The following is a 25,953-nucleotide window of genomic DNA, read 5'->3' as shown; positions in this document are numbered from 1 at the left end:
TCGACTCCCACTTCCTACACTGACTACCCCCTGACTGTGGCAAGCGACTGAGTGTCGCTGAGCCTCAGTTTTGTTGTCTGGAAAATGAGCACGACAAATCCCCATGCAGGACTGTGGTGCAGGTTACATGAGACGATTCAGAGGAACCACCTGGAGCATAAGGAAAGTAAGCTAGGAGGGGGCGTCTTTCTCCCCGTCACAGTGGGATCTCCTGGTGTCCTGCTCTGTGTCCTGTGGGAACTCTTATAGGGCAAGGGACAAGGTGGATCACCCAGCCAGCTTTACATGTGGAGCAAGAGAAGTCACAGTTCAGTCTGTTCTGCTGCCATAGCAATGCCACTATTTCCCTTTTAGTTTTCAATATAGAAGCTACACACAAGGCTAAACGGTGAACACCATCTCAGCAAGAAACCTATGACAGTCACAGGATTTTGTCTTTCCAGGGGCTGTGTCTCTACTCAGAAGGGCCATTGTAACTTGGACAGCAGGGTGGGTGCATGTGTGAACACGTGGACACACACACACACACACACACACACACACAGAACTAGGGAAGCAGCTACACTCAGTTCACATCCCCGCCCCCTCTGAACCTTCCCTGCATCTTCCCAGCCTAGTTTCAGCAAGTCTTGCAAACAGCTCCAGCGACACCGTGCTGTCTCCCTGGACACTGTGTGGGCAGTGGAATCACCATAGCAACGTAGCCCCTGTGGGCACGGAGCTGCCTGTGAGGACAGTGCTGGGCATGGGCCAGAGCCCCGGTACCAGGGTATGGGAGGGCCCTCACACTCGCTTACGCAGCTCAGGAATCCCAGCCCTGGGCAGCCCAGAGAGGGAGCAGAGATGAGTGGAGAAGACAAAAGGTGCTTGCCTGCTTTGTGGAATCCCAGGCAGAAACCCCCAGGCGAGCAGGCAAGGGTAAGAAGGGACTCCGCAGTGAGGACAAGAAGACCCAGGGAGGGCCTTCGATCCATCCAGGGCAGGTCTTAACAGCTCCAGGGGTTCCCAGAGCATTGCTGGGCCTGGAGGCGGTCAGCAATGTCCTGTTAACTCCCCAAGCCTGTGCCCTCATAAAATTCAGCACTCTCCACTGTGATTTACAGGGCCAGCCGCCACATGCAGCCTTTCCTTCAAATCCCACAACTGCCTGACAAGGCGAGGTTCACGGACCCCACTTCACAGGAGAGAAAACCGGAAACTCGGTCATATATGGCTAGGTGGCAGGACTGAAGTCTGGACTCTGTCGGATGACACAGATGTCTAAGACATTTCATTCATTTTTTTTAAAGAAATATTTTGATTTTTGTTAGCTGGTTTATACCAGGAGAAACAGGTGAACTAAATTCTTAGGGATGTGGGCATTTATCTCAACCAAACATTTTGTCCATTCAGATTTTTTAAAATTGGGATATGATATACAGTCCTCCCCTGGTATCCACAGGGTATTGGTTCCAGGAACCTCCGCAGATACCAAAATCTGAGAATGCTCAAGTCCCTTTTATAAAATGATATGATATTTGCATATTACCTACGCAATCCTCCCGGATACTTTAAATCACCTCTGAATTACTTATAATACCTAATACAATGTAAATGCTATGTAAATACTTGTAAATCCAATGTAAATGCTATGTAAATAGTTGCTGGTGCGACAAATTCAAGTTTTGCTTTTTGGAACTTCCTAGAATTTTTTAAAAAAATATTTTCAATTTGCTCCCTGTTGGTTGAATCTGAAGATGCGGAGCTCACAGATACAGAGACCCACCTGTAATTCACATACCATAAAATTCACCCTATTAAGGTGTATAACTAAGTTGTTTCAGCGTATTTATTCATTCATTTTGTTTTGTTTTGTTTTTTTGTTTTTTTGTTTTTTTGCTATTTCTTGGGCCGCTCCCACGGCATATGGAGGTTCCCAGGCTAGAGGTCGAATCGGAGCTGTAGCCACCAGCCTACGCCAGAGCCACAGCAACTCGGGATCCGAGCCGCGTCTGCAACCTACACCACAGCTCACGGCAACATCGGATCGTTAACCCACTGAGCAAGGGCAGGGATCGAACCTGCAACCTCATGGTTCCTAGTCGGATTCATTAACCACTGAGCCACGACAGGAACTCCTATTCATTCATTTTTGATACATCCCCAAAGTATGTCAGAGTGCCTGAGACTATCAGTCAGACTGCTTGCATTCAAATCCCAGCTGTGCTACTTCCCTGCTGTGTGACTTGAAGGTACTTAGCCTCTCTGAGCCTCAGTTTACTCCTCTGTAAAATGGGCTTGCTCGTAGGACCGTGAGGAATAAATGAGATAGTGTATGCAAAGCACTTAGTGCCTGCCGCGTAGTAAGATTGAATAAATGTTAGCCGTTATCGTGAGTAGGTGAATGATGGGACTCGGTCTGGATAATTGTGTTCATTTCTGGACACTGATAAGATAGATACTAATATAGCAGAGTAAACTTGGAATGAAGAAGTGGCTGGAAACCTGGGGCTGATGCTGGTTGATTGGGTGTAGGAATGTCCATGGTGACATCTGGCTTTATATGTTTTAGCTCTGGTAGATCTGGGTCAGGGACAGAGTCAGGGCTGCCTAAGTCAAACCCGAGCTGCTGTACTTCTGCCCCCTTGTGTGCTGGAAGGGGCCTCAGGGCAGGCTGCAAGGGAGGTAAGAATGACACAGATGGGCACTTGAACATGAGTCCCAGTCATTGGAATCTGAGTGATTTCAGAAGGCGGCCAGAAAGCTGGGCCAGGGCATGCCCGTGGGGTTTGATGGTGGCTTTGCCTGGCAACTTTAGATCAACCCAGGAAGGTGGCTACAGGAACTGGTGCTGACAAGACTTGTTTGGGCCAATTAGGGTCCTGGACAGATTTCAGCTCTCCTCTTGACTATAGCGGCCTCCCCACCGCCATCGCCTGTGTCCTTAGCCATCCAGGGCCTTCTGTTGTGTAGGGCTCCCTGGACCTCTGGCTTCCAGAGAAAGGGGGCTGAGTAGGATGCCGGGGGTTCACCAGAGCCTTCAGCAAATGGACAGATAATGCCCTACCCTCCATCCCATAGAGCCTCATTTGGGCTACCACAGGTCCTGGTCCTTGTCTTATAAGTCATTCATTTATGTGATAACATTTCCCAGGTACCTACCATGTGCCAGACTCTACAGGGACAGAGCTGGACACATAGATCACTGCCCTCGGGGAGGTAGCAGCACAGACGGGAAGATAACTCCCATTCAGTGTGTTGTATGCCCTTACGCAGACAGGCCTAGGAGAGGGAGTGAGGGCCAAAAGCAGAGGGACCAATCAGGGAAGACTTAAAATAGGAGACCTCTCAGAATGCGCTGCAGTTATTTCTGGGAGTCATGCACGCTGCCTCCTATTTGCTCACAAATGTCCTAGCAGCTGCCGTGTCGATGGCACATCCTCCTCTCCTTCTGATGCCAGCAGTGGAACAGCTGGAAGAAGGACCTCAGTCCTTGCCTTCTTTGAAGAAAGAATTCAGCAAAGAGACCAAGATTGTGAAGTAGAGACAGCATTTCTTAGAAGCTGAGTGCGTGTGGAAGAGCACACGGGCGAACTTGGAGTGAGTTCCATGCAATAGGGGCAGCTTAGGTGCTTACATGGGGCCAGTTTTCCAGCTTGTCTCTGGCCATCATCTTGCTCATGCCTGTATTTGGCCCGACTCAGGGTCTTCCTGCTCTGCACATAATTCTCTCAGCCAAGATGAATTCCAGCACTAAGCTTTCTGAGAGATCGGCAGGACACATGATGGATTGGCATCTGCTCCCTCTTTTTGTCCTTCCTGGAGACTAAGACCTCTTCTGCGCATGCATTGGGCTGGGACATCTCCTTGACCGAGAGAATGGGGACATTGTGATCGTTTGTCTCTCACCTTATCAGGGCCCAGGGCTTCTGCTGTATCTTATCCCCAAGTATCAGCAGGAGACCAGTTGCAGCTGCTCAGCCTAGGGCCTAAACCAGCTGTAGCTGCTCAGCCTGGGGCCACTCCTGCCTTGAAGGGAAAAGTGTCAGTAGGAAACCAGGTGCAGCTGCTCAGCCTGGGGCCTATTTACCTCCTACCTCACTTCCCTTTCCCCACTCCATCCCCCACATCCATTCATCTACATCTTCAGTCCACAGAGCAGCTTGGAGGCCCACATCAGCCCCCTCCCCAGCGCACACCTACAATCTCCTGCTGCCACCACCCATCTCAAGAATACTGTGCTTCCAGAAAACTCTCCAACCTTCAGTCACGGAGGTACTTGCTAGGGTTGTGGGGGGAAGGGGAAGAAGGACCTCCTCCCTGTTCTCTTGCCTAAGCCAAGGCCACCAAGTACAGTTGTGCATTTTGTGCACTGCACAAGGGTATTAGCGTCAGGAGTGGGTGGGAGTTGAGTTCTTCAGCTGGTAGGACCTTAAAGAGATGGGAGCCTTTCAGAAAGGGCTTTGAGGGGGGTGCCCATTAGAAATTCCTCCCAGAGGGGGCAGCTTTCTCTGATTTGCCCCAAGGCTCCTAGGATGCTCTATTGGCCCTAACTTGGGTCCTCTTTTCTGTGCCCAGAAATTGAGGGCCCTTGAATTGTTCCCCAAAAAAGATTTTGTCGTGCTCTAAACTCCAGAAAGCATTGTGTATGCAGATCTTACTTAAAGGGCCCTGAGCTAGACAAAGTCTTCTGAAGCCGTATCTAGAGCAACTCAGGAAACACTCCAAACCCCTCTACCACGCCTCTCCCCAGGGAGTCAAGGCAGACCCTGGAGACCCCAGGCTGAGGTCCAGCCTTTACGCTCCAGACTACAACCCCTCATGGGAACAGAGGTCTGGGGCTTGCATTTGGACAGTCTGGGTCTCCTTTATCCACCTTCTCACTATCACTCCCCTGGAGTGAATTGTCAGAATGAAACAAAAGGCTCTTTTTCAACTTTTCTGGAGAGTGGGAAAATGGCTCACCACCCCCAGCATCCAGCCAGCTGCCACGGTGCCTTCCACCGTCAGAACAGACCTGCAAGAGAGGCTGTGTGTTCCTTTTCTTACTGGTTCCCCAAAGAGCCATGAAAGCCCTTCCCTCTGCCAGGCAGACCTTCCCACAATCAATGGAATGAGCAGCTAAGCAGAATGGTTCCAGACAAAGATTTTTTTGGGAGAGGTGCTCCAATTATTTTTTTTTCCATTTTGATAGGTGAGACTGAAATGGGCATTGCCTGCCTCAAGTTCCTCTCCCCCATGGCTGCCTGTCAGTCTGTGCACAGAGGGAGCCAGGAGCTTTATGGCTAAGGAGAGAAAAGAAAAGACATTAACATTAGAAGAATAAATGCATTTAAGACTTTGAGAGAGTGAAGTAGCCATTTGTCTTATATTGCTGAATCAGTAGCTACTTGTAGTTGAGGCGACGTATTGGAAACAGAATCATTAGAGCCCTGCAGAACCTTGTAGTTTATTTGACATCATAGAAACACCTAGAAGAGAGGTATGTGGGCATCATCAAATGAAACATCCCTCAGTGCAGGAAATGCCCTTAGAGCACCTTGATATGGGGTCCTCCAAGTTCTGCTTGAATCCACGGAGTGATGGGGAGCTCACTACCTCCCAGACAGCATATTTTATTGGGAGAAAGGGACTACTGAGGCCATAAACTCAGTCTCAGTTGCCATCCAGTTCTCCAGCTCCCTCTGCAGTCTTTCTTTCATGTGCTTGCTCAGGCTTGACCTGACATTTTTGGCTCCTGAGTGAGCCCACCCAGTCAGCCAGCTTCCCCTCCAGGGTGGTGGTTCCACTGGATCCAGGGATGGATCCAGAGATTGAAAGCATAGGCCCTCCTCCCAGTAGCACCATCTTGTGGGAGAGGCAGGCAAGTAATTAGGTGGCTGTCACCTCAATACGGCCAGCACAGCAGAAATATGAGGGCACAGTCTCAAATAGGAGGTATCTGTGACCTCCTTGCAAAGTCTGGGAGGGCTTCTCAAAGGAGCTGACCCATGAGTCCGGATTTCAGGGGACCAAGGAGAACGTTGGGGGGAGATTAGAGAGAGAATGGCCTTCTGAGTGGAAGAATTCGCCAGTGCCCAGCCTGCAGTGTGAGCCAGTGTAATCAGCATGGAATTGCTTGGCTGTAAAGTGCCACACGGGGAGTAGCAGGTGAGGTGTGGGTGGTGTGGGTGACACCCCGCTAAGAATCTGGAGTTACACCTTCGGGTTCTGTGGGGCAGGGAAGGGTTTAAACCTAGAGAGACTTGCTGAGGTTTGCACTGGAGAACAGTCCCTGTCCTGATGGGCAGCTGGTGAGGGGAGAGGTGGGCGGCCAGCTGGGGGGCACCTGCAGCGGTCCAGTGCGTGGAGGTGAGGAACACGTGGACGGAAATCAGATCCTGACTCAGAACCTCAGCTGCTCACCCAGCTTCTTTCATCTCATCAGCTCCACCACACCACAAAGTCAAAGGCATTACTGTTACCCCCATTTCTCAGACGAGGAAATCGGGGCTCACAGAGGTTGCATGACCTGCCCAGGTTCGCATGGATAGTAAGTGACAGGACTTGAACTCATGTCACGCTGACTCCAGAGTCCCTGCTCGTAATGACTACTCTGGATGGCACCAAGGGAACAGAGAGGCGGGTGTACTAATGAGAGGCAGGGGAGTAAGAGGCACAGCCCTGGTGGCAAACAGAGCCCACCCTGGTGCCTCACACGGAGACCCTCCCGTGAAGGCAGTGCCTGCAGAGGTGGAGGTGGAGTAGAGGAAGCCCTCGGCAATCCTGGGCCTGAAAGGGTAGAGAGAGGAGTGTCTGCCTGAGCCCAGAGAGGGCCAGAGCCACGTGGGAAGCCCAGCTACAGCCATAGGCAGCACAAAAGCAGTGGCAGCAGGCAGCACATGCCCTGCCTCCTCGCTTCTGGCGCCCTCCAGTCTCCTGATGGTGTCCTCCAGGGAGCCTGGGGGGACAGGCATGGGGCCCCACTCTCAGGACACGGGAAGGGCAGAGAATGGGTTGGAGGTGGGGAGGTAGAAGGAGATGGACTTGGGGACTGAATAGGAGAGTGAGGGTGGGGGAGGATTCCCAGGGGACTTCCAGGTCCCTAACCTGGGTGACAGGTGGCTACGGGCACCACCCCCAAGTCAGGAGGAAATGGAATTGCTCAGGGGAAGAGCTGAAGGGCTCAGCTCTGGCTGGTGGGTGAATGTCTTCTGAGACATCTAGTGTCACCTAGATCTCCAGCGACAGGGACATATGCAGTTCTGGAGCTCCAGACAAAGGAGCTGGGAAAGAGACGGGGGAACTGTCAGCACGAGGTAAATGGGTGAGGCCTGAGAGTGGGAGTAATAACCCAGGGAGAGCCCTCTTAGGACAGAGAGGGGCCAGGACTCAACCGCAGGGTCCATTTCTATCTTTAAAAGATGGTGGAGGAGTAGAGAGCAAAATAACCCTTCATTTTGCAAAGGCCTAGCGGAGGCTCAGGGGTGAGCAGCTCTGCTGGTAGGGGTCCCACTGTCCTGCTTTCAGACTCTTTCTTCTAGTGTTGTTTCCTCACTGTCTGAAGAGCTGGCTCCGCATGGGATAGGAACCCACTGGGATTGTTTTATGGAAGATTACAGCTTTCACTTACTTTTTATGTAGAGAAAAATGAAAGAAATTCAGCTTTACTAAGATTGACTACCTGGACTGACCCTGGGGCTCTCTTTGGGTGTGTCTGGTGGTCTCATGCAGGGAACTCTGCTGAGAACAGAGTGGTTGGTCAATCCGTGACCCCAGCCAGCCACAGGGCATCGTGTCCAGGGTCCCCAAGACAACCCCCAGTTCAGTGATTCACTAGGAGGACTCAGCATACAACTGTACTCACAGCAATGATTAATTACAGAGAAAGAACATAAAGTGAAATCAGCAAAGTGAAAAGGCACATGGGGTGAAGTCAGGGGGAATCAGGTGCAAGTGTCCAAGAGCCTCTCCCAGGGGAGTCACAGGATGCACTTAATTCCCAGCAACGACTTGTGACAACACATGACATGTGTACCAGGGAAGCTCATTAGACACTCAGCACCCGGGGGTTTCACTGGGGGCCAGTCACCCAGGTACCCTTTGCTGAGCGCATACCCAAATTCCAGGCTCTCAGAAGAAAAGCAGGTGTGCACATAAACCATGCTGTTTGCACAAACTGCTTTGGCAGAGTCACTCCTGTCATTGAGGGAACCCTCCAAATCCAAGTTCGCAGACACCAATTTATGTGAACTCTGCCAGCAGGTTTGGGGCCTGCTCGGTTATCTCATTTGTGCCCAAGCATCCTTGCCCACTCTTTGCTTTCAGTTTTTGGCAACATGTTGCCATTTTGAGATGCCAGGTTAAATTTTTATTATTGAGTTTCGGCTAACTCATTTATATGATTGAATCCTAATGATTCACAATCAATGAGCCCTGCACAATAAACAAGTGGCCTGTAAATGATTACACCAAAGAAAATACAAGTCAAATCAAATATAATAATGCTAAGCATACTAGAGTGACCAACTTTTTTTTTTTTTTTTTTTTAAGGATCACACCCGCAGCATATGGAGGTTCCCAGGTGAGGGGTCGAATCGGAGCTGTAGCTGCCGGCCTACACCGCAGCCACAGCAACACAGGATCTGCAACCTACACCACAGCTCACAGCAACGCTGGATCCTTAACCCACTGAGCAAGGCCAGGGATCGAACCTGCATCCTCATGGATGCTAGCCAGTTTCATTTCTGCTGAGCCACGATGGGAACTCCCAAGAGTGATCAGCTTCTAACCAAAATAAGAGATATTTTCGTCTGCCACATTATGAGGTAAAAATGATACTATTTCATCTCTTACCTCCTTTTAAAAAACTTGCATTCTCTGTATGTTCATATTTAAAATTGTTTTTCCGATAGGGGAACATGGTTAGAAACACTTGGAGATCATCGGTCTTCACAGTCATGTCAAACTTAGCTCTAAAAGTGTGTTGAGATCAGCCAGCAGAGTGTGCTCAGGCTGGGCAGCTACTCCCCTGGTTGTGCGGTCCCATTGACAGCTGCCTCCTGCGTGGGAATGAACCTGATTGGGGTTAAGGAGACTCTCAGAGGAGTTGGTAGCATGATGTGGGAGAGAGAGGGCTGGCCTGGGTCAGGGCCTCGACTTCAGGCTCAGCTCTGGAGCTGGGTGGCGAAGTTTAGAGAAGTACCTTGAACGCCCTCTCAGTTTCTGCATCTACAGAGGGGTCTTTTCACTCAACTGATGGCTCCAAATAATCACCCTGGTTTTGGCGCTGGTGGTTGTTTTGTTGGTATTTACCATTATATACCTAGTTTCTGCCCTAGTCATCCCTACTGAAAAACAGATGAACAAAGGAATGAGATGATCTGTAAGGTCCTGAGTAAACCCGACAGGCTAGGAATGTGTGATCTGGTCATGGAATAGGGTCATGTCTAAATTCCCAGTAATTGGCTCCTTCCCTGTCTCTGTTCTGTATACTTTTCTTGCATCCTTACATTATAATACAGGTAATGATGTGGCCATCGTACACGTTCTCTTAAGTACTGTGATTCATTTTCTTGCCTGTGAACTTTTTGAAATTTAAAAAAAAAAAAAAAAAGTTTGATTCTCACCCGTGCATCGTCAGCATTCACACCTCCCCCTGCCATGTTTCTGAACAATCGCTGTAATTCTACCATCCTTGCTTAAGGGGCCTTGCCGTCTGCCCAGCCAGATCCTATTTTTACAGATGGGAAGGGGAGACGAGACGTTCTGTCTCTGAAAAGCGGCAAAGCCACGTTGCTAGAAAGGCAGAGTGAAGGGATTCCAGGAAGGGAGCATGTCTGGGAACCGCCTACATGACCACCTGCAGCCCTGGGCTGGACGAGCCACTGAGGCCGGACAAACCTGCCAGGCCAACTCCTCTAGACATGGAGGGCCCGGCCTGTCCACTGCAGCTGGCTGACTGTCCCTCTCCTACCGCATCCACCTTCCTGCTGTGTTTAACTGAGGCAGATAGGGACCTCTAAGAGGGAACTTAGCTCAGCAGAGTGGAAGAAGAGCAGACGAAGGACCATAGCCTAGAACCAGAGCTCACGGAGCACACAGCTTTTTTGTTCCAGTGAGAGGGGGACCCCAGAACCCAGTGGCACACAGTCCAGGGCTGGGGCATGATGTGGGCTCAGTGTGCAGCGAAGTGAGTCTCCTGGGTCTTGGAGGGTATCCAGACCAGCGATGACAGTGGACTCCAGAGAGGCTGGGATCTGGCCTCCATGGCAGTACAGGTAGGGAGTGGGCACCCAGGAGGTCCCTAAAACATCCCATATGGTGACCTGCCATGCCAGCCTGCAGGGATGAGGCTGTCGGCTCTATCAGGACTGGCAGTTTCTGGCAGCCACAAGCCCAGAGCTAGGGATCGGGGTACACTTTAGTCCTGGGGAACAGATAAGAGCCAGTTAGGGCCTCAGTCCTCGAGCCGGAACCCAAGGTCCCAGTGTGGGCTCAGTGGCCAAGCTAGTCTGGTGCTGAGTAGCCAGACTCCTGAGGTCACTCAGTGCAATAGGAGCCAAGCACTTGACCATGGTGGGAAGGGCCTGAGCAACGGACGAAGGCAGCATTGTTATTCTTTGTCTGAAGGCCTCAGGAGACAGGCCCCTGGAGGGAGTGGGAAGGTCACAGCCCTTCTCCTCTGGCCTCCCCCCCAACTCAGCAGCCCCTCATGATGGCCAGAAGCTGAGCTGGTGCAGCTGCCAGCTGGGTGTCCCCAGGCCCAGTTCTGGCTGCATTCTGCCCTGCTCTACCAGAGTGGTGGGGTTGCTAGCACTGGAGAAGGGCCATATAGGCTTGGTGTCCCGCCCAGTCTCAATCCTGGCAGTTCACTGCCCACAACCCAGGAGCAGGAGTCCCATAGAAGAGGTTCCTAGGGCTGTCTAGTTTCCTAGAGACTCAAGGGAGGAAACAGAGAAATCAATTACGTTCACCTCTGCAGAGCTGTCTCCCCACATGGAAAGCCATCAAGGAAGGAAGGCGGGAAGCAAGACCAGAGGACTGGGCTGAAACCCTTTGGTGGTCCTGGGGGCCCTCTGTGCCTCTCACTGTGACTGGCTCCCTCTGGGCTGTGGGCCCTTGGTAGGCAGGGTTTGAATCTTGCATGCATCTGTTTCCAGACCCCTGGATCTGGTGAGTGACCAATAGAACTAAACGTCTACCAGCTTGAAATGTGATTGAAGGACTGTTGATGCTAGTTAAACCCTACAATATGTAGAGGTCGGTCCCCATTGTCTAGAATCCCCCCTGTTGGGACACTCCCATAAATGACAAGATCCCTCCACCTGGGAGGAGTTAATGCCTCTGTTTTCTCATGCTCTCTAGGTCAGGACCTGGATTCTCACCGTGGGCTACACCACTGCCTTTGGGGCAATGTTTGCAAAGACATGGAGGGTCCACGCCATCTTCAAAAATGTGAAAATGAAGAAGAAGGTAATCCCTCCTTCTGTTACAGGGTGTTTGCAATGTTCATTTACTATTTATTTAAAGATTATTGGGCACCTACTGTGTGCCAGGCCCTGGGCTATTTCCTGGGGATTTAAGCTAAACCTAATCCTCCCCACCTCCATCAGCCTTCTGGGAAAATCAGCCAGCCAACAAAATGTTTATAATGCAAGGAGATAAGGGCTGGTTGGATGCATGCAGGAGATACTAGGGTGCAGAACCAGTAAAGGCTTTGAGTAGGAAGTGACATCTATGCTAAGACCTGGACAGTGAGTGGGAAGCAGTGGCTGGGAGGTTTTCAGCCCTGCAGAGAGAATCATATGCACGGAGGCCTAGGGAAGGGAGAGATGTGTTCAGGGTGCTGAGGCCTGGGCACGGGCTTGGGGAGATAGGGTGCAAGAGGAGGCTTCACGGGGAGGCAGGAGAGACAGCAAGGAATCTGAACTTTATTTTATATTGGAGTGCAGTTGATTGACCATGTTGTGTTAGCTTCAGATGTACAGCAAAGTGATTCAGCTAAACGTATACACCTATCCATTCTTTTTCAGATTCTTTTCCCATATAGGGTATTACAGAATAGTGAGTAGACTTCCCTGTGCTATACAGTAGGTACTTTTTTAGATTTCCATTATTTTATCTTCCAAGTCACTTATTCATTCTTCTGCATTATTCATACCGCAATTCATTGCCTTTAGCTTAGCTTTAGTCTCAGCAAATGAGTTTTCTAATTTGTCTTGACTCTTCCTTATAGTTTCTAGCCCCTTTTTACAGTAATCTGCATTTCTGTTGATAGCCTTTCTTAATTCCTTCAGTATTTCCATTACCTTTTTTTTTTTTTTTTTCCTTTAACTCAGTGTCTGTTAGACTGCAGAGGTCTCTTTCATTGTCTTCTGCATCAGAGGAATTCTCCTGTTGTTTTACCTGAGAATGGTCCCTCTGCTCTTCATTTTGCTTATATTTCTCTCACTCTGTGAGTTTAGGAGAAAACAGTTATCTCCTGTAGTCTTGGAGGGCTATTTATTTGTGGGGGAATCCCTGGGTAGCTTCTGTGGGTTTACTGTTTTGTTACTGTGAGGGCTACTTTTGGTTTGGATGCTGGCTGTCTCTTTCCTTAGTGTGTCCAGGTCATTATCCCCTTGATAGAGGGTGTACAGGTGCCTGGCCCATGCATGTTCCCAGGGATGTGGGGCAACAGGCATGCCTAAGACTAACACCTGATCATGGGGCCCTTTGCAGTGGCTGCTACCCCTGGGGATGCAGGGGGCAGCAGGCAACACCCCGTCGCAGGATCCCTGGGGAGGTAGGGGTGGTGCCTGGTTGCAGGGCCCTTGGCAGCGGCGGTGGTGGTGGGCTGTGTGCACCCCAGGGTAAGTACAGGCAGCAGATGGTGCCCAGTTTCAGGGCCTCCACTGCAGCAGTGACCCCTGGGGTGGTGGGGAAGGCAAGTGGTGCCTGGTCCCAGGGTCCTCAGTGGTGGCAGACTCTACCCACCTTTGGAGTATGAAATGGCTATGGCAGTGTGTCCCTACCCCCATAGCCTGCACAAGGGGTGCACCACTGCCTGAGAGCCCATGTGCACACAGAGAAAGAAGATCGCATGGCAATCCCACCCCCTCCTCTCACACTTCCCAACAATGGAGTCTTACTTCTCTGGTGGGCCCAGGCCTCCTCGTGCACTCCTTCAGGTGTGATGCACCCCTTCCTAGCCCTCACCCCAGAACTGACCTCCAAAGCCCCAGCCTCAGCACCCAGACTCCACACAAGTATCCCAGGCCCGGGTGCACTGGGTGGTGGCACCAATCGTCTGTGCAGATCCCTCTCTGATTTGCCCTTTGCAGACTGGCCGCTGCACTTTTCTCTGAGCCTTTGAGGCTCCCCTTCTATCCAAGCTGATCTCACCAGTCAGGGGGCCTCCCAGTGTGGCATCCTTTGCTCTTTCACGGCTCCCTCCCAGGAATGCTGGTCCTGTCCTGATTCCTTTTTCTCCCTTCTCTCTCTCTCTCTCTCTCTCTCTTTTTTTTTCTTTTGTCCTACTCAGTTATGGGGAGGTTTTCTTGCCCTTTTGGAAGTCTAAGATCTTTTGCTAGTATTCAGTAGATGACCTGTGAGAATTGTTCTACATGTAGTTTATTTATGTATATATTTGTGGGAGAAGGTGAGCTCCATGTCCTCCTCCTCTGCCATCTTCATCTGATCCATTTTATTCTTTTTGATGTGATGGTAAATGGGATTTTTTCCTTACTTTCGCTCTCTGATCTTTCGTTGTTGGTATATAGAAATACAATGGATTTCTGTGTGTTAATTTTGTATCCTACAACTTTACTGAATCCATTGGTGAGCTCTAGTAGTTTTCTGGTAGCATCTTGAGGATTTCCTATGTATAGCATCATGTCATCTGCAAATAGTGACAATTTAACTTCTTCCTTTCCAATGTGGATTCCTTTTAGTTCTTTCCTTCTCTGCTTGCTATGGCTAGGACTTCCAAAATGATGTTGAATAAAAGTGGCAAAAGTGGACATCTTTGGAGTTCCTATTGTGGCTCAGCAGTTAAATAACCCAACTAGTATCCATGAGGACACGGGTTCGATCCCTTTCTCCGTGGGTTAAAGATCCGGCGTTGCCATGAGCTTTGGTGTAGGTCAGAGACACAGCTCAGCTCCTGTGTTGCTATGGTGTAGGCCAGCAGCTACAGCTCCAATTCGACCCCTAGCCTGATCTTGGGAGAAACAGTTTCAGCTTTTCACTGTTGAGAATGATGTTAGCTATAGATTTGTCATATATGGCCTTTATTACGTTGATGTAGGTTCCCTTTATGCCCACTTTATGGAGAGTTATCATCAAAAATGGGTGTTGAATTTTTTCAAAAGCTCTTTCTGCTATTGAGATAATCCCACAATCTATTCCTCAGTTTGTTAATGTAGTGTATCATGCTGATTAGTGGAAATTGAAAAATCCTTGTATCCCTGCAATAAATCCTTCTTGATGATGGATCCTTTTAATGTATTGTTGGATTCAATTTACTAGTTTTTTATGGAGGATTTTTGGTCGGTGTTCTTCAGCAATAATGGCCTGTTATTTTCTTTTTTGTGGTATCTTTGTCTGGTTTTGGTATCAGGGAATGGTGGCCTTACGGGAGGAGTTTGAGAATGTTCCTTCCTCTGCAATTTTTGGAGGAGTTTGAGAAGGCTAAGTGTTAACTCTCCTCTAAATGTTTGATAGAATTTGCCTGTGAAGGCTCTGGTCCTGGACTTTTTTTGTTGAAGCATTTTAATCACACTTGCAGTCTCAATACTTGCAATTGATCTGCTCATGTTTTCTGTTTTAAAAGGTGAGGTGTATAGAAATACAATGGATTTCTAAATTTGGTCCATTTCTTCTAGCATGTCCATTTTATTGGCATGTACTTGCTTGTAGTAGTTTCTTACAATCATTTGTATTTCTGTGGTGTCAGTTATAACTCCTCCTTTTCCATTTCTACTTTTAGTAATTTGAGCTCTCTCCCTTTCTTCCTTTATGAGTCTGGCTAAAAGATTTATCAATTTTGTTGATCTTTTCAAAGAACCAGCTTTTAGTTTCATTGATCTTTTCTGTTCATTTTGTCTCTTTTTCATCTATTGCTCCTCTAATCTTTATTATTTATTTCCTTCTACTAACTTTGGGTTTCGTTTGTTCTTCTTTCTTTAGTTGCTTTAGGTCTAAGTTTAGGTTGCTGATTAGAAATTTTCCTTATTTGTAGAGGTAAGATTGTATTGCTATAAATTTCCCTCTTAGAACTGCTTTTGCTGCATCCATAGATTTTAGATCATGTGTTTTCATTGTCATTTGTCTGTAGGTATTTTTTAAATTTCCTCTTTGATTTCTTCAGTGATCCATTAATTGTTTAGCCTCAATATGTTGGTGTTTCTTTTACAGTTTTTTCCTTGTAGTTGATTTCTAATCTCATAGCATTGTGATGAGAATAGATGCTTATTATGATTTCAGCTTTTTAAGTTTACCAAGACTTGCTTTGTGGCCTAGGATATGATTGGTCAAGGAGAAGGTTTCCTGTGCCCTTGAGAAGAAAGTGTATTTTGCCGCTTTTAGATGGTTGTTCTATAAGTATCAATTAAGTCCATTTGGTCTAATGTGTCATTTAAGGCCTGTGTTTCCTTATTGATTTTCTGTCTTGATGATCTGTCCATTGGTGTAAGTGAAGTGTTAAAGTCCCGCACAGTAATAGTGTCAGTTTCTTCTTTTATGGCCGTTGGCATTTGCCTTATATATTGAGGTGTTCCTGTGTTAGGTGCATAAATATTTAAAATTGTCGTGTATCTTCTTGGATTGATTCCTTGATCATTATGGAGTGTCATACTGGCTCTGGCACATATGGAGTCACCGCTTTGTCCTGGGCCCAGTCCACACAAGACCTTGTGTGCACCTTCCTAGAGTGGATTTTCTGTTTCCCCTAGTTCTGTGGAGCTCCTCCACTCAGGCCCTGCTGGACTTCAGATGCTCTGATGGCTCCTCTCAATGCCAGACCCTTAGGTTGGGGAGCCTGATGTGGACTCAGAACTCTCCTGCAGGAAAACCTCTTTGATATAATGATTTTCCAATTTGTGGGTCACCCACCCACCTGGTATTGGATTTGATTATTGTGGCTTCTTGTCTTTGGGTATAAAATATCTTTTTTGGTAGGTTCCAGTGTATTTGGTCAGTGGTTGTGCAGCAGTTAGTTTGGTGTTTTCACGAGAGGAAATGAGCTCAAGTCCTTCTACTCTGCCATCCTGTCCAGAATCAAGAATCTGAAATTTAACATGTGGGCAATGGGGAACCCTTAAAAGTGGAGAATGAGACAGGGCAAGGGCCAGATTTAGTGCTACCATTTTCAGAGCGCTCTTAGAGGACAGGAGCCCTGCTTACCTGCGGGAGAAATGCATTTGCCACCACGTGGTTGACTGTAACTATCATGTAAATTAAGCTTGACTCTTAGGATGTAAGCAATGAGAAACTTTCTCCACACTGTCCTTTTTAACTCTTCCAGTGGTGGGTGCTGTTGTTCCCTTGCTCCTAGATAAACATTCAGATAAGTTTCATGACTTTGAAGGTACCCTGGTCAGCAGCTAAGATGTGGAGTCCATCATAATATTCAAAACTTAAAACTGCATTCAAAGGCACCACTTCTCCTCCCCTAGCTCAGCCTGAAGCAGCCAGCCACCTGCCGTAGGAGAGGGGGTACAGATGGACTGCTTCTCTCTCTGTTGCCAGCCTAAGTCGTTTTCCCCATCATCCCATTCCCAAGGCTTCCAAACGCTGCAGAGTTGGCTCTTGGCGTGGTGGGAGAGCCAGGAAAGACCTCACTTGCCAGGAATTGCACTGGGTTTGCTGGTTCTGGCAGAGGTTAAGCAGGCCCCCTTTAAGTTCTCATGGGGTCCTTTTGTGGCATTTTCGAAGCCCCCATTATTGGGACTTTCTCTCCTACAGTGCTCCCAACGTAGGGGAAATACTCCTCCACTTGGCCATTTGTGGCTCTTTTCCTGGGCAGGCGGCAGACCCCCACTCCTGGGCTCACCTCACTCCTCCAGCTTGCCTTGAGCAGGCTACACAGCTTTCCCTTGCCCAGGACCCACATCTAGTACTCAAGAGGCACCCACACATTCTTCATTCCTAAGATCCCACTGTAGCCCTTCCCCTCTTTGCTCCATTCCTGGAGCAACTGGCCTGTCATCGTCCCGTGGATTTCTCCACACTGCAGGCAACCCTAGTGACCAAGCCTGATCTCAGTATTCTGTAAGCCTCTCTCTTGATTTAAGCCCGGGAGGAAGATACCCATCATGCTCTTACCTGGGGATGAGGTGAGATAGCATCATGACACCTCATGCCAAAAATCCTCCTCTTGATTCAACTCTACCGCCACCTGCCACCCCAGATATACTTTTAAAATCCCTGGTGTGTGTACAGCCCATTTGCAGACATCTCCTCGGGAGATCCTGCGCTGTGATCTCATCCCACTCTGGATCGGGGTGACTATTGTTCCAGATCTTCACCCCAAACTTGCACTTGGCGTCCAGTTAACTGGGCCATGAGCCTTTGCACTTGAGGCAGTCAAGGTGTGCCCAAGCTGGTGAGGCCAGCAGGTACCGCAGGAGGTGGGCTTCTACCTTCTGCTTTACCACTGACCTTCATGGGTCTTTCCACAAGTCTCTTCACTTTTCTGGGCCTCTGTTTCCTTATCTGTAAAATGGGGCAGACTGAAATGGTATCTCCCGAGCTGTGATTCTACCTGGAGCCCAGAGGCACCTCTCACTCGTCAGCCTCACCACCTGCACTTTCTCTGCCAGGGCTGCTTCAGGAGCTGCTTCAGACGTGAGGGTGTAGCCTCCCTTCTCCGCCCCCTGCCCCACACCAGAGCGCCTTAGGAAAACTGCAGACTGCATTCTGAGGGGGAGAGAGCTCGGCTCTGCCACCCGCTGCCTGTGCTCCCCTGGAAGGCCCTCCTCTCACTGGGTCTTGGGAGCATCTGTGACACCTCCCTACTGTCTGTAAGATGAGGTACCTGGCCACTTGTTTCTTCTCAGACCTGACCGCACATTATAATCAAATGGGAGCTTTTAAAAACTACAAGAAAAAACCCAGCCCAGTGCACACCTCCCGGCCCGCGCTGAGCCTCAGGAGTTATTAGACATCCCAAGGTGACACGAATATACAGCCAGGGTAGGAGACCTCTGGTCTAGATCAGGGCTACCCAGAGTGTGAGCTGGACCAGCGGCATTGTCGACATCACCTGGGAGCTCATTAGATATGCAGATTCTCAGGCCTCACCCCAGCCCTAAGAATCGGGATCCTGGGGTGGAGCCCAGGAATGTGTTTCCACCAGCCTTCCAGCGAAGCTGATGCAAGCCAGAGTTTAACAGGCACCAAGAGACTCCTGGGGCCCCTCCTGCTCTGTGGCTCTGGTTAGAGACACTGCTATTTATGACAACTCCATCCTGGTTTTGAAGAATCACAGTATTGGTTCTTTTGTGTCAATATGTGACTCACGCGTATTATTATCAGTGATCAAGAACCAGCCTTTATTTTCTATTACTCATGTGATTGCTAAGCAAGAACACTCAGAGTGTCTGGCAACAGTTGACAAAACATGCCAGGGGAGACTTCAGGTGTTCAGTTGTCTGAAAGCTCCACGGGAACTGGAGCTGTGATGTGGCCACAGGGCGCTGTGCTGCCTGAGATGGGGGGACCTGCTCCCCCTCTGGGGTCTAGACAGAGCAAGAGCCCAGGCAGGTGGTGGGCCCAGGCATCCAGGGAGGGGGCCTGAGAAACTGCCAAAGGCTTTGAATACAAGATTTGGTCACCAGCTCAGTCTGTTGTGAAAATGATTGAGGCCAGATGAACACACGTCTCCAGTGTGAAACACTTTTTGCCCTAGGCTTTCCAGTTATTCCAGGAACAGACTTGTGGCACTACAGCTGAGTATCATTTACCAGCCAAATTAGAGGAGGTTAAGGATGTAGAAGAGAAATGTATACCTTTACCAGATCAAAAACTCAGGTGGGGGAGTTCCCGTCGTGGCGCAGTGGTTAACGAATCCGACTAGGAACCATGAGGTTGCGGGTTCGATCCCTGCCCTTGCTCAGTGGGTTAAGGATCTGGCGTTGCCACGAGCTGTGGTGTAGGTCACAGACGTGGCTCGGATCCTGCATTGCTGTGGCTCTGGCGTAGGCTGGCAGCTGCAGCTCCAATTCAGCCCCTAGCCTGGGAACCTCCATATGCCGCGGGAGCGGCCCAAGAAATGGCAAAAAGACAAAAACAAACAAACAAACAAACAAACTCAGGTCAGGAACCAGATGATTTTGAAAGGGCTGTGGTAGTCGCAGGTCAAAACTAGGATTGAATTCTCCCTGACTCCAACCTTTCACACAGCCAAGGCTGGTTCTCATTGTCATTGTTTTGTTTCATGGGGCTTTTTTCTATTTAGACTTTTTTAAAGTAGGCCCCTTAATTTTTTTTATTGAAACATATACAAGATTTTCCTTGGAGTTCCTGTCGTGGCTCAGTGGTTAACGAATCCGACTAGGAACCATGAGGTTGCGGGTTCAGTCCCTGCCCTTGCTCAGTGGGTTAATGATCCGGCATTGCCGTGAGCTGTGGTGTAGTTTGCAGACGTGGCTCGGATCCTGCATTGCTATGGCTCTGGCGTAGGCTGGCAGCTGCAGCTCCCATTCAACCCCTAGCCTGGGAACCTCCAAATGCCGCGGGAGCAGCCCAAGAAATGGCAAAAAGACAAAAAAAAAAAAAAAAAAAAAAAAAAAGATTTATCTAAATTTGTAAATGCAATCTCACATTTTTTCATAGTCTTTTTATCCTTGTCTTCCTTCCCTGGCTTCCACCCTGTCCTTCCTCCACCCACCATGTCACCCCCTCCCCAAACACACACACTTAAACTTCACCCCATAGGGCTACATTTTTAAAGATGTGAAAAAAAAAGAAGCCTATTAAAGGAAGGTTTTTTGTTTTGTTTTGTTTTTTGTCTTTTTGCCTTTTCTAGGGCCGCTCCCGCAGCATATGGAGATTCCCAGGCCAGGGGTCGAATCGGAGCCATAGCCACCGGCCTACAGCACAGCCACAGCAACACCAGATCTGAGCCACATCTGAGACCTACACCACAGCTCACAGCAACGCCAGATCCTGAACCCGCTGAGCAAGGCCAGGGATCGAACCCACAACCTCATGGTTCCTAGTCAGATTCATTAACCACTGCGCCACAACAGGAACTCCTAAAGGAAGTATTGATGTGTGGTGACTTCATGCTTCTTTTTTTTGTTTGTTTGTTTGTTTTTTTTTTTGTTTTGTCTTTTTAGCTATTTCTTGGGCCGCTCCCGCGGCATATGGAGGTTCCCAGGCCAGGGGTCCAATCGGAGCTGCAGCCACTGGCCTACGCCAGAGCTACAGCAACGCGGGATCCGAGCTGCGTCTGCAACCTACACCACAGCTCACGGCAACGCCGGATCATTAACCCACTGAGCAAGGGCAGGGACCGAACCTGCAACCTCATGGTTCCTAGTTGGATTCGTTTACCACTGCGCCACGACGGGAACTCCCACTTCATGCTTCTGAATTCAGTATTTTTATAGTATGTTACAGTTGCTTCCTAAAGCTCAATCATAAAATCTTACATTGAGAAGCCTCACTGCCAACAGTCTTTATTCTGCCTCTTACTCTTACTAGGACCACACTAAACATTGAGATGAGAGCAGTAGTTGAGAGATGAGAGCCTCTGTTCTGGGGAAGATGTTTTTTTGAGGACAAAGGAAGTTCCCCACAAATATGACTTGATACTACTGCACATAATAACAGGGGGCCATCCTCTCAGACCTTGATCGGGCTCAGCTTCAGGAAAATAACAAGAGAGTGACCATCATCTGCGTGCTGGCAGGAAGGCAGGGTTGCTGTGCTATAAAACTCCTAGAATCCTTGCCATTCACGGTGTGTTCCCTCTGGAACGGCGTACCTGAAATTAGACAGAGAGCTGGTTCTAGCAGGCCAGTCTGAATCAGTCCGAATAGCTGAAGTTTTCTGGAGAAATAAAGAAATGCCCTTTTCTCTATACCAGGAGTCAGCCAACTCTTCCTCTAAAGAGTCAGATGGTAAATAAGTTAGGCTTTGCAGGGCACACAGCCTCTGTTAAAACCACTCAACTCTGCTGTCCTAGAATGAAAGCAGCCAGAGATAAATGTGGGCATGACCTTCTTCCAATAAGACTTTATTTACAAAGACAAACAATGGGCCAAATCCATAGTTTGCTGATCCCTGCTCTAAACAACCATGGGAAGTGACATTTACTAATAATAGCTGACGGGAGTTCTCTCGTGGCTCAGAAAGTTAAGGTTTTGGCCTTGTCACTGGTGTGGCTCTGGTTCAGCTATGGCATAGGTTCAGTCCCTGGCCTGAGAACTTCCACATGCTGTGAGCATGGCCAATAATAATAAAAATAGCTGACATCTCTTGAAGAGTGAGCCAGGCTCTGGTAATCTAATGTGCTTTGTGTAGTCTCATTGTGTAGATGAGGAAAATGGCTCAGACAGATTAGGAAGCTTACCCAAGGTAACACAGCCAGTTAGTAAGATCCAAATTCAGGATCTGATTCCAGAACTGGTGCTTAACCAGTTCCCGGGTGTCTTCCTTCCCATCTCTCACTCAGTAACCTCCCAGCCTGAGAGAGCACTGAGGTTCCTGGATATTACAGAGGAGAGTTCATGTAGCTTTTGAAGAGAGAGCTGAAAAATAAGGAGGGAAGTCAGGGAAGCTGGCGTGAAACTAGAGAGATGGCCTTACCCAATTTGAGGATTCTCTGGTGCTCAGACTTTGTATGGTTAGGTCACTGCTGCTTTTTAAAGTTAAATTTTTAGATCTTTTGTAAGAAATGATTTTAAGTCACCTCTTCCTGGCACTGTATTGTGTATATGCATGGGGTATTTAATTATTCGTGATTAGTCTCGTCCATATCACACATGCTCTATGAGGACAAGATATTCATATTTTGCCCACTGCTGGAGCTCTAGTGCCTAGAAGAAGAAAAAAAAAAAAATCCTGACTCAGATTAGACACTTAGTAAATGTTCCTATAATTAATAAATCAAATGTGGGGATTTCCCATTGTGGCTCAGTGGGTTATGAACCCGACTAGTATTCATGAGGATATGGGTTCAATCCCTGGCCTTGCTCAATGGGTTAAGGATCCGGCATTGCCGCAAACTGCTGCATAGGTTGCAGATGTGGTTCTGATCCCCTGTTGCTGTGGCTGTGGGGTAGGCCGGCAGCTGCAGCTCTGATTCAACCCCTAGCCTGGGAACTTCCATATGCTGTAGGAGTAGCCCTAAAAAGCAAATAAATAAATAAAATGTGATTCATAACTACTTAGCCTAAATCTATTTAGTCACAAACACAGGTCCAGTGCCAGACTTTGGAACTTGTACCAAAAGGAAATTAGACAGGTCCTCTCCTTTTATTCTCAGGATCTTCCCACCCTGGAAGGTTTTCCCACCTTCTCGTCTATGGGATGATTAGCCACCAGTTTAGTAGAGCTGAGGTGCAGTGTCACACTTTGCCCCTAGGTGTCACTGTCCTGCACATAAACATAGAGCTGCAAATTATCAAAACCCGAGTGATGGTAGCCAAACTGCTACCTTTTGTTGAGTATCTTCTCTGAGCCAGACATTGTACTAGGTGCTTTCCAAACATCATCACATTTTACTTTTATACCACCTCTGCAGCTTAGGGCTCACTGGCCCCACTTCTAGAGGAGAAAATAAGCCTAGAAAATTACACAGCTTGCTCAAGATCACATTTGACAGGAGCAGGGACTAGTATGAGGTCTTCTAGGTCCAAAACCATATTCATGTTCTTGGTACCATACTTAGGAGCTATCACCTGAGCCTCCCCACTTGCCCTCCACTCCTTGCCATTTTACAAATCAGAGGTGCAGAATAATCAAGGAAATGGTTTGCCCACGGTCACACACAGGTCATAAGAGAATGGAGCCAGGACTCCAGTCCAGGTCCACATAATCCAAGGTCTTGACTTTCCACTGCCACATGCTGCCTCAAACTTTGTGCTTGAGCCTTCAAATTGAGAGGACGATTTAAGCACCAGAATTTCCCTCTGGTAAATGGGATAATCTTTTTAAGGCCATCTGTCCCACATGGGTGCCTTCCCCATTTAGGAAGCAGCAGGAGAGGAACAGCATTCATTCTGAAGCGAGGTCTCCCCCCTGCAGGGACTCACTGCGTGTGGCTTCACCCCACATTTCTCAGGCCTTTCCTTCAGTGTACTGCTTCTCCTCTAGTGTAGACTGCACAGTCCCAACAGACCAGAGGTGTTGCGTGCTGGAGTATAAGGTGGTCCATTCTCCTGTATGCATGAGCTCTCAGGAAGAGGCCAAGAGAAAGAGGCACTTGGGAGCAAGTTCAAGGTCACCACCTCCTGGAAGTTAGACTGTGGGAAGAGTAGTACCCCTCCCTTTTGTCTCACAGGAAAGCCTTGGCAGAGAAGGAGGGACCCAGAGGTGCTGGCACTTGCTGGTGGGGGAGGAGAGAACTGAGAGGCTGAGGCCAGCAAATCTGCCTGCCCGGTGTTTGTGGCATCTGCATCCTCCTGTCCCCTGATAGTTGCTGCTCTGGATCAGGCCTCCTCCTTCGTCACCAAGATGGTGGCCCCAGTTCCTCACTGGTCTCCTACTGAAGGTTTCTGCCTCAGGTTCACCCTCAGTGCTGCAGAGAGCTCCCATCACACGGATGCTTAAAAATGCTTAAACCTGGAGTTCCCGTAGTGGCGCAGTGGTTAACGAATCCAACTAGGAACCATGAGATCGTGGGTTCAATCCTTGGCCTTGCTCAGTGGGTTAAGGATCTGGCGTTGCTGTGGCTGTGGTGTAGACCGGCAGCTACAGCTCCGATTAGACTCCTAGCCTGGAAACCTCCATATGCTGCAGAAGTGGCCCTAGAAATGGCAAAAAGACCAAAAAAAAAAAAAAAAAAAAAAAAAAAAACTTAAACCTGTGGCAGCCTCCATGTGAAGCCCCATCACATGTCACACAGGCTCTCCCTCTCCAGGGAGCCCCCACCCCAACCCACGCTCAGCCACACAGAAAGAATAGGGTGTTTCAGATAAAAGAACCAGTGCCTACAGTGGCCTGGGAAGGGATAGGAACCTGTGGAAGGCCATGCCTTATGGAAAGTAGAACCTAAGCCCCAGGCGGGAGACAGTGACCTTGGACTTGCTTGGTAGCACCAGTTTTCCAGCGAGCTCATTCATTCGTTCCCCACACATTCCCCCAAAAGGTCTGAGTGCCAGCCCCTGCACAAGGCACCAGGGTACCTAGGGGAGGCTGGCTGGTGGCTGCCTCGGTTCTGACAGCAACACCATTAGTTGCAGGATGCACCCCGGGCAGGGCACGCCCAGACTCACAGAGGAGCAGCTGCTCAGGCCCTAGTTTGAAATCAGGGTAGGAGGGCACCAGCAGAAGGATGGGGGAAAGCCCTTCCAGGGGGAGATACAGTGTGGACAGGTGCCTGGGGCTCAAAAAGCCCTGGGTGAGCACCATGGAGGGAGGCCCCTTCCAACCTGTCCTCTGAGTCCTAACCTCCTCAGGCATTTCTTCCTTTTGGCCCAATTTCTCAAGGCCAGGCAGGGAGCTGCCTGGTTCCCGAGGACAGGGGTTAACCTGGGTTTCTACAGGCCATCAGCAATTTGCTGAATGCTTCTCAAAAGACTCAGAGGTAGTACTGCCAGCACCCTGCCCCCAGGTGAAGTGGTTTTGGTGAGTTTGATCTTTTTGGTAGTAATGCAGCAATACTTTCTTGTTCTTTTCATTAATTTTCTTCCTTTGCCCACTGCGGAGCCCCTTGAGATTCTATTTCTTCTGTAAGAATGACTTTAATCATTAAAAGCTAGACCTGGTGATATTTTGTAAGCCTCTGCCTCAGTTTTGTTTATTTTCTTATCATCTTTTCCAGAATGACTTCATCACATTAGCTTTTATTTGGCATTGGGTCACTGCACAAAAATGTGCAGTGAGTGAAATACAGGTTAGCTTTGCCCCTGACAGCATTTGTCCCCAGGCCAATCCCTATCAAACGGACATAAAATAGGGTGGAAATTTCACAGTGTAATAAAGATATCCCAGGCTGCAAAGTGGGATGGAAGCTGTATTTCTTCTTTATATATTCTTTCATTTCAATTCAATCCATCAAACTTTTAAGTACCAACTGCATGCGAGGCCCTGCTAAGTGCTGAGGGTAAACAAATAAATTAAACAGGCTTCCCTTCTGTCAGGGGTTCCCCCATTTACTGAGGAGGGCAGATGTGTATACACCTTAATATAGCATCAGTATGGTCATGGCAGCATCTGGCTGGTGATGTACATGTCTGAGGGTGTGGACTCTGGAAAGAAGAGAAGCTTGATTCCAATCTCGGCTTCACCTCTTAGCAGCTTTATTCCACTAAACAAGTTACAGCCCCCAGCTCTAGCCTCAGTTTCTTCATCTGAAAAATGGGAATAATAATGATATCTGCCTTTATATGACAATGAAAGTAAAAAAATCAACCTAGAGGTAGACACAGCATAAGGGTTCATTAAATGTTACATTTGCATTTATTTTTCTTGTAGTTGCTACTCTTATTGTTCCTAATAATAAGTATTGAACTTATGCTTATTATTGTAATTAGGCATGTGAACCAAGTGCTCTGGGAGTAATTCATTCTGCAGTGGGAGTTGGGGAGGCTTCATGGAGGAGGTGTCAAGGCATCTAGGTCTTTAAGGATTATTAGCAGTTTGCCAGATAGAAATAATAGAGTATTTCAGACAAAGAACCAGCACCCACAAAGGCCTGGGGTGAGAATCATAGCAGGGCCAGAGCCTGGGAGTCAGCAGACTTAACTAAGTATACGAGTGTGTTTGGGGCACGGACAAGCAAGCTCATGAAAGACCTTGAATGCCAAGCAAAGGAGCTTGGCTGAATTGATCCTGCGGGTC

At 48.6% G+C, this 25,953-nt stretch overlaps 1 protein-coding gene across 1 annotated transcript in view; it reads left to right on the top strand.

The window, feature by feature from the left end:
- The window catches only part of GABBR2 (gamma-aminobutyric acid type B receptor subunit 2), a 388,449-nt gene that overhangs the window by 298,124 nt on the left and 64,372 nt on the right, over positions 1–25,953 (top strand). The window contains exon 12 of the mRNA XM_021066509.1: positions 11,326–11,433. Within this exon, the coding sequence (XP_020922168.1) occupies positions 11,326–11,433 (108 nt within the window). The remainder of the gene's footprint in view (positions 1–11,325; positions 11,434–25,953) is intronic.

Source organism: Sus scrofa, chromosome 1 (genome assembly GCF_000003025.6).
Source record: "Sus scrofa isolate TJ Tabasco breed Duroc chromosome 1, Sscrofa11.1, whole genome shotgun sequence".
Taxonomy (NCBI): Eukaryota; Metazoa; Chordata; class Mammalia; order Artiodactyla; family Suidae; genus Sus; species Sus scrofa.
The sequence above is the reverse complement of the archived record's forward strand: the minus strand, read 5'-3'. Positions and strand labels throughout refer to the sequence as shown.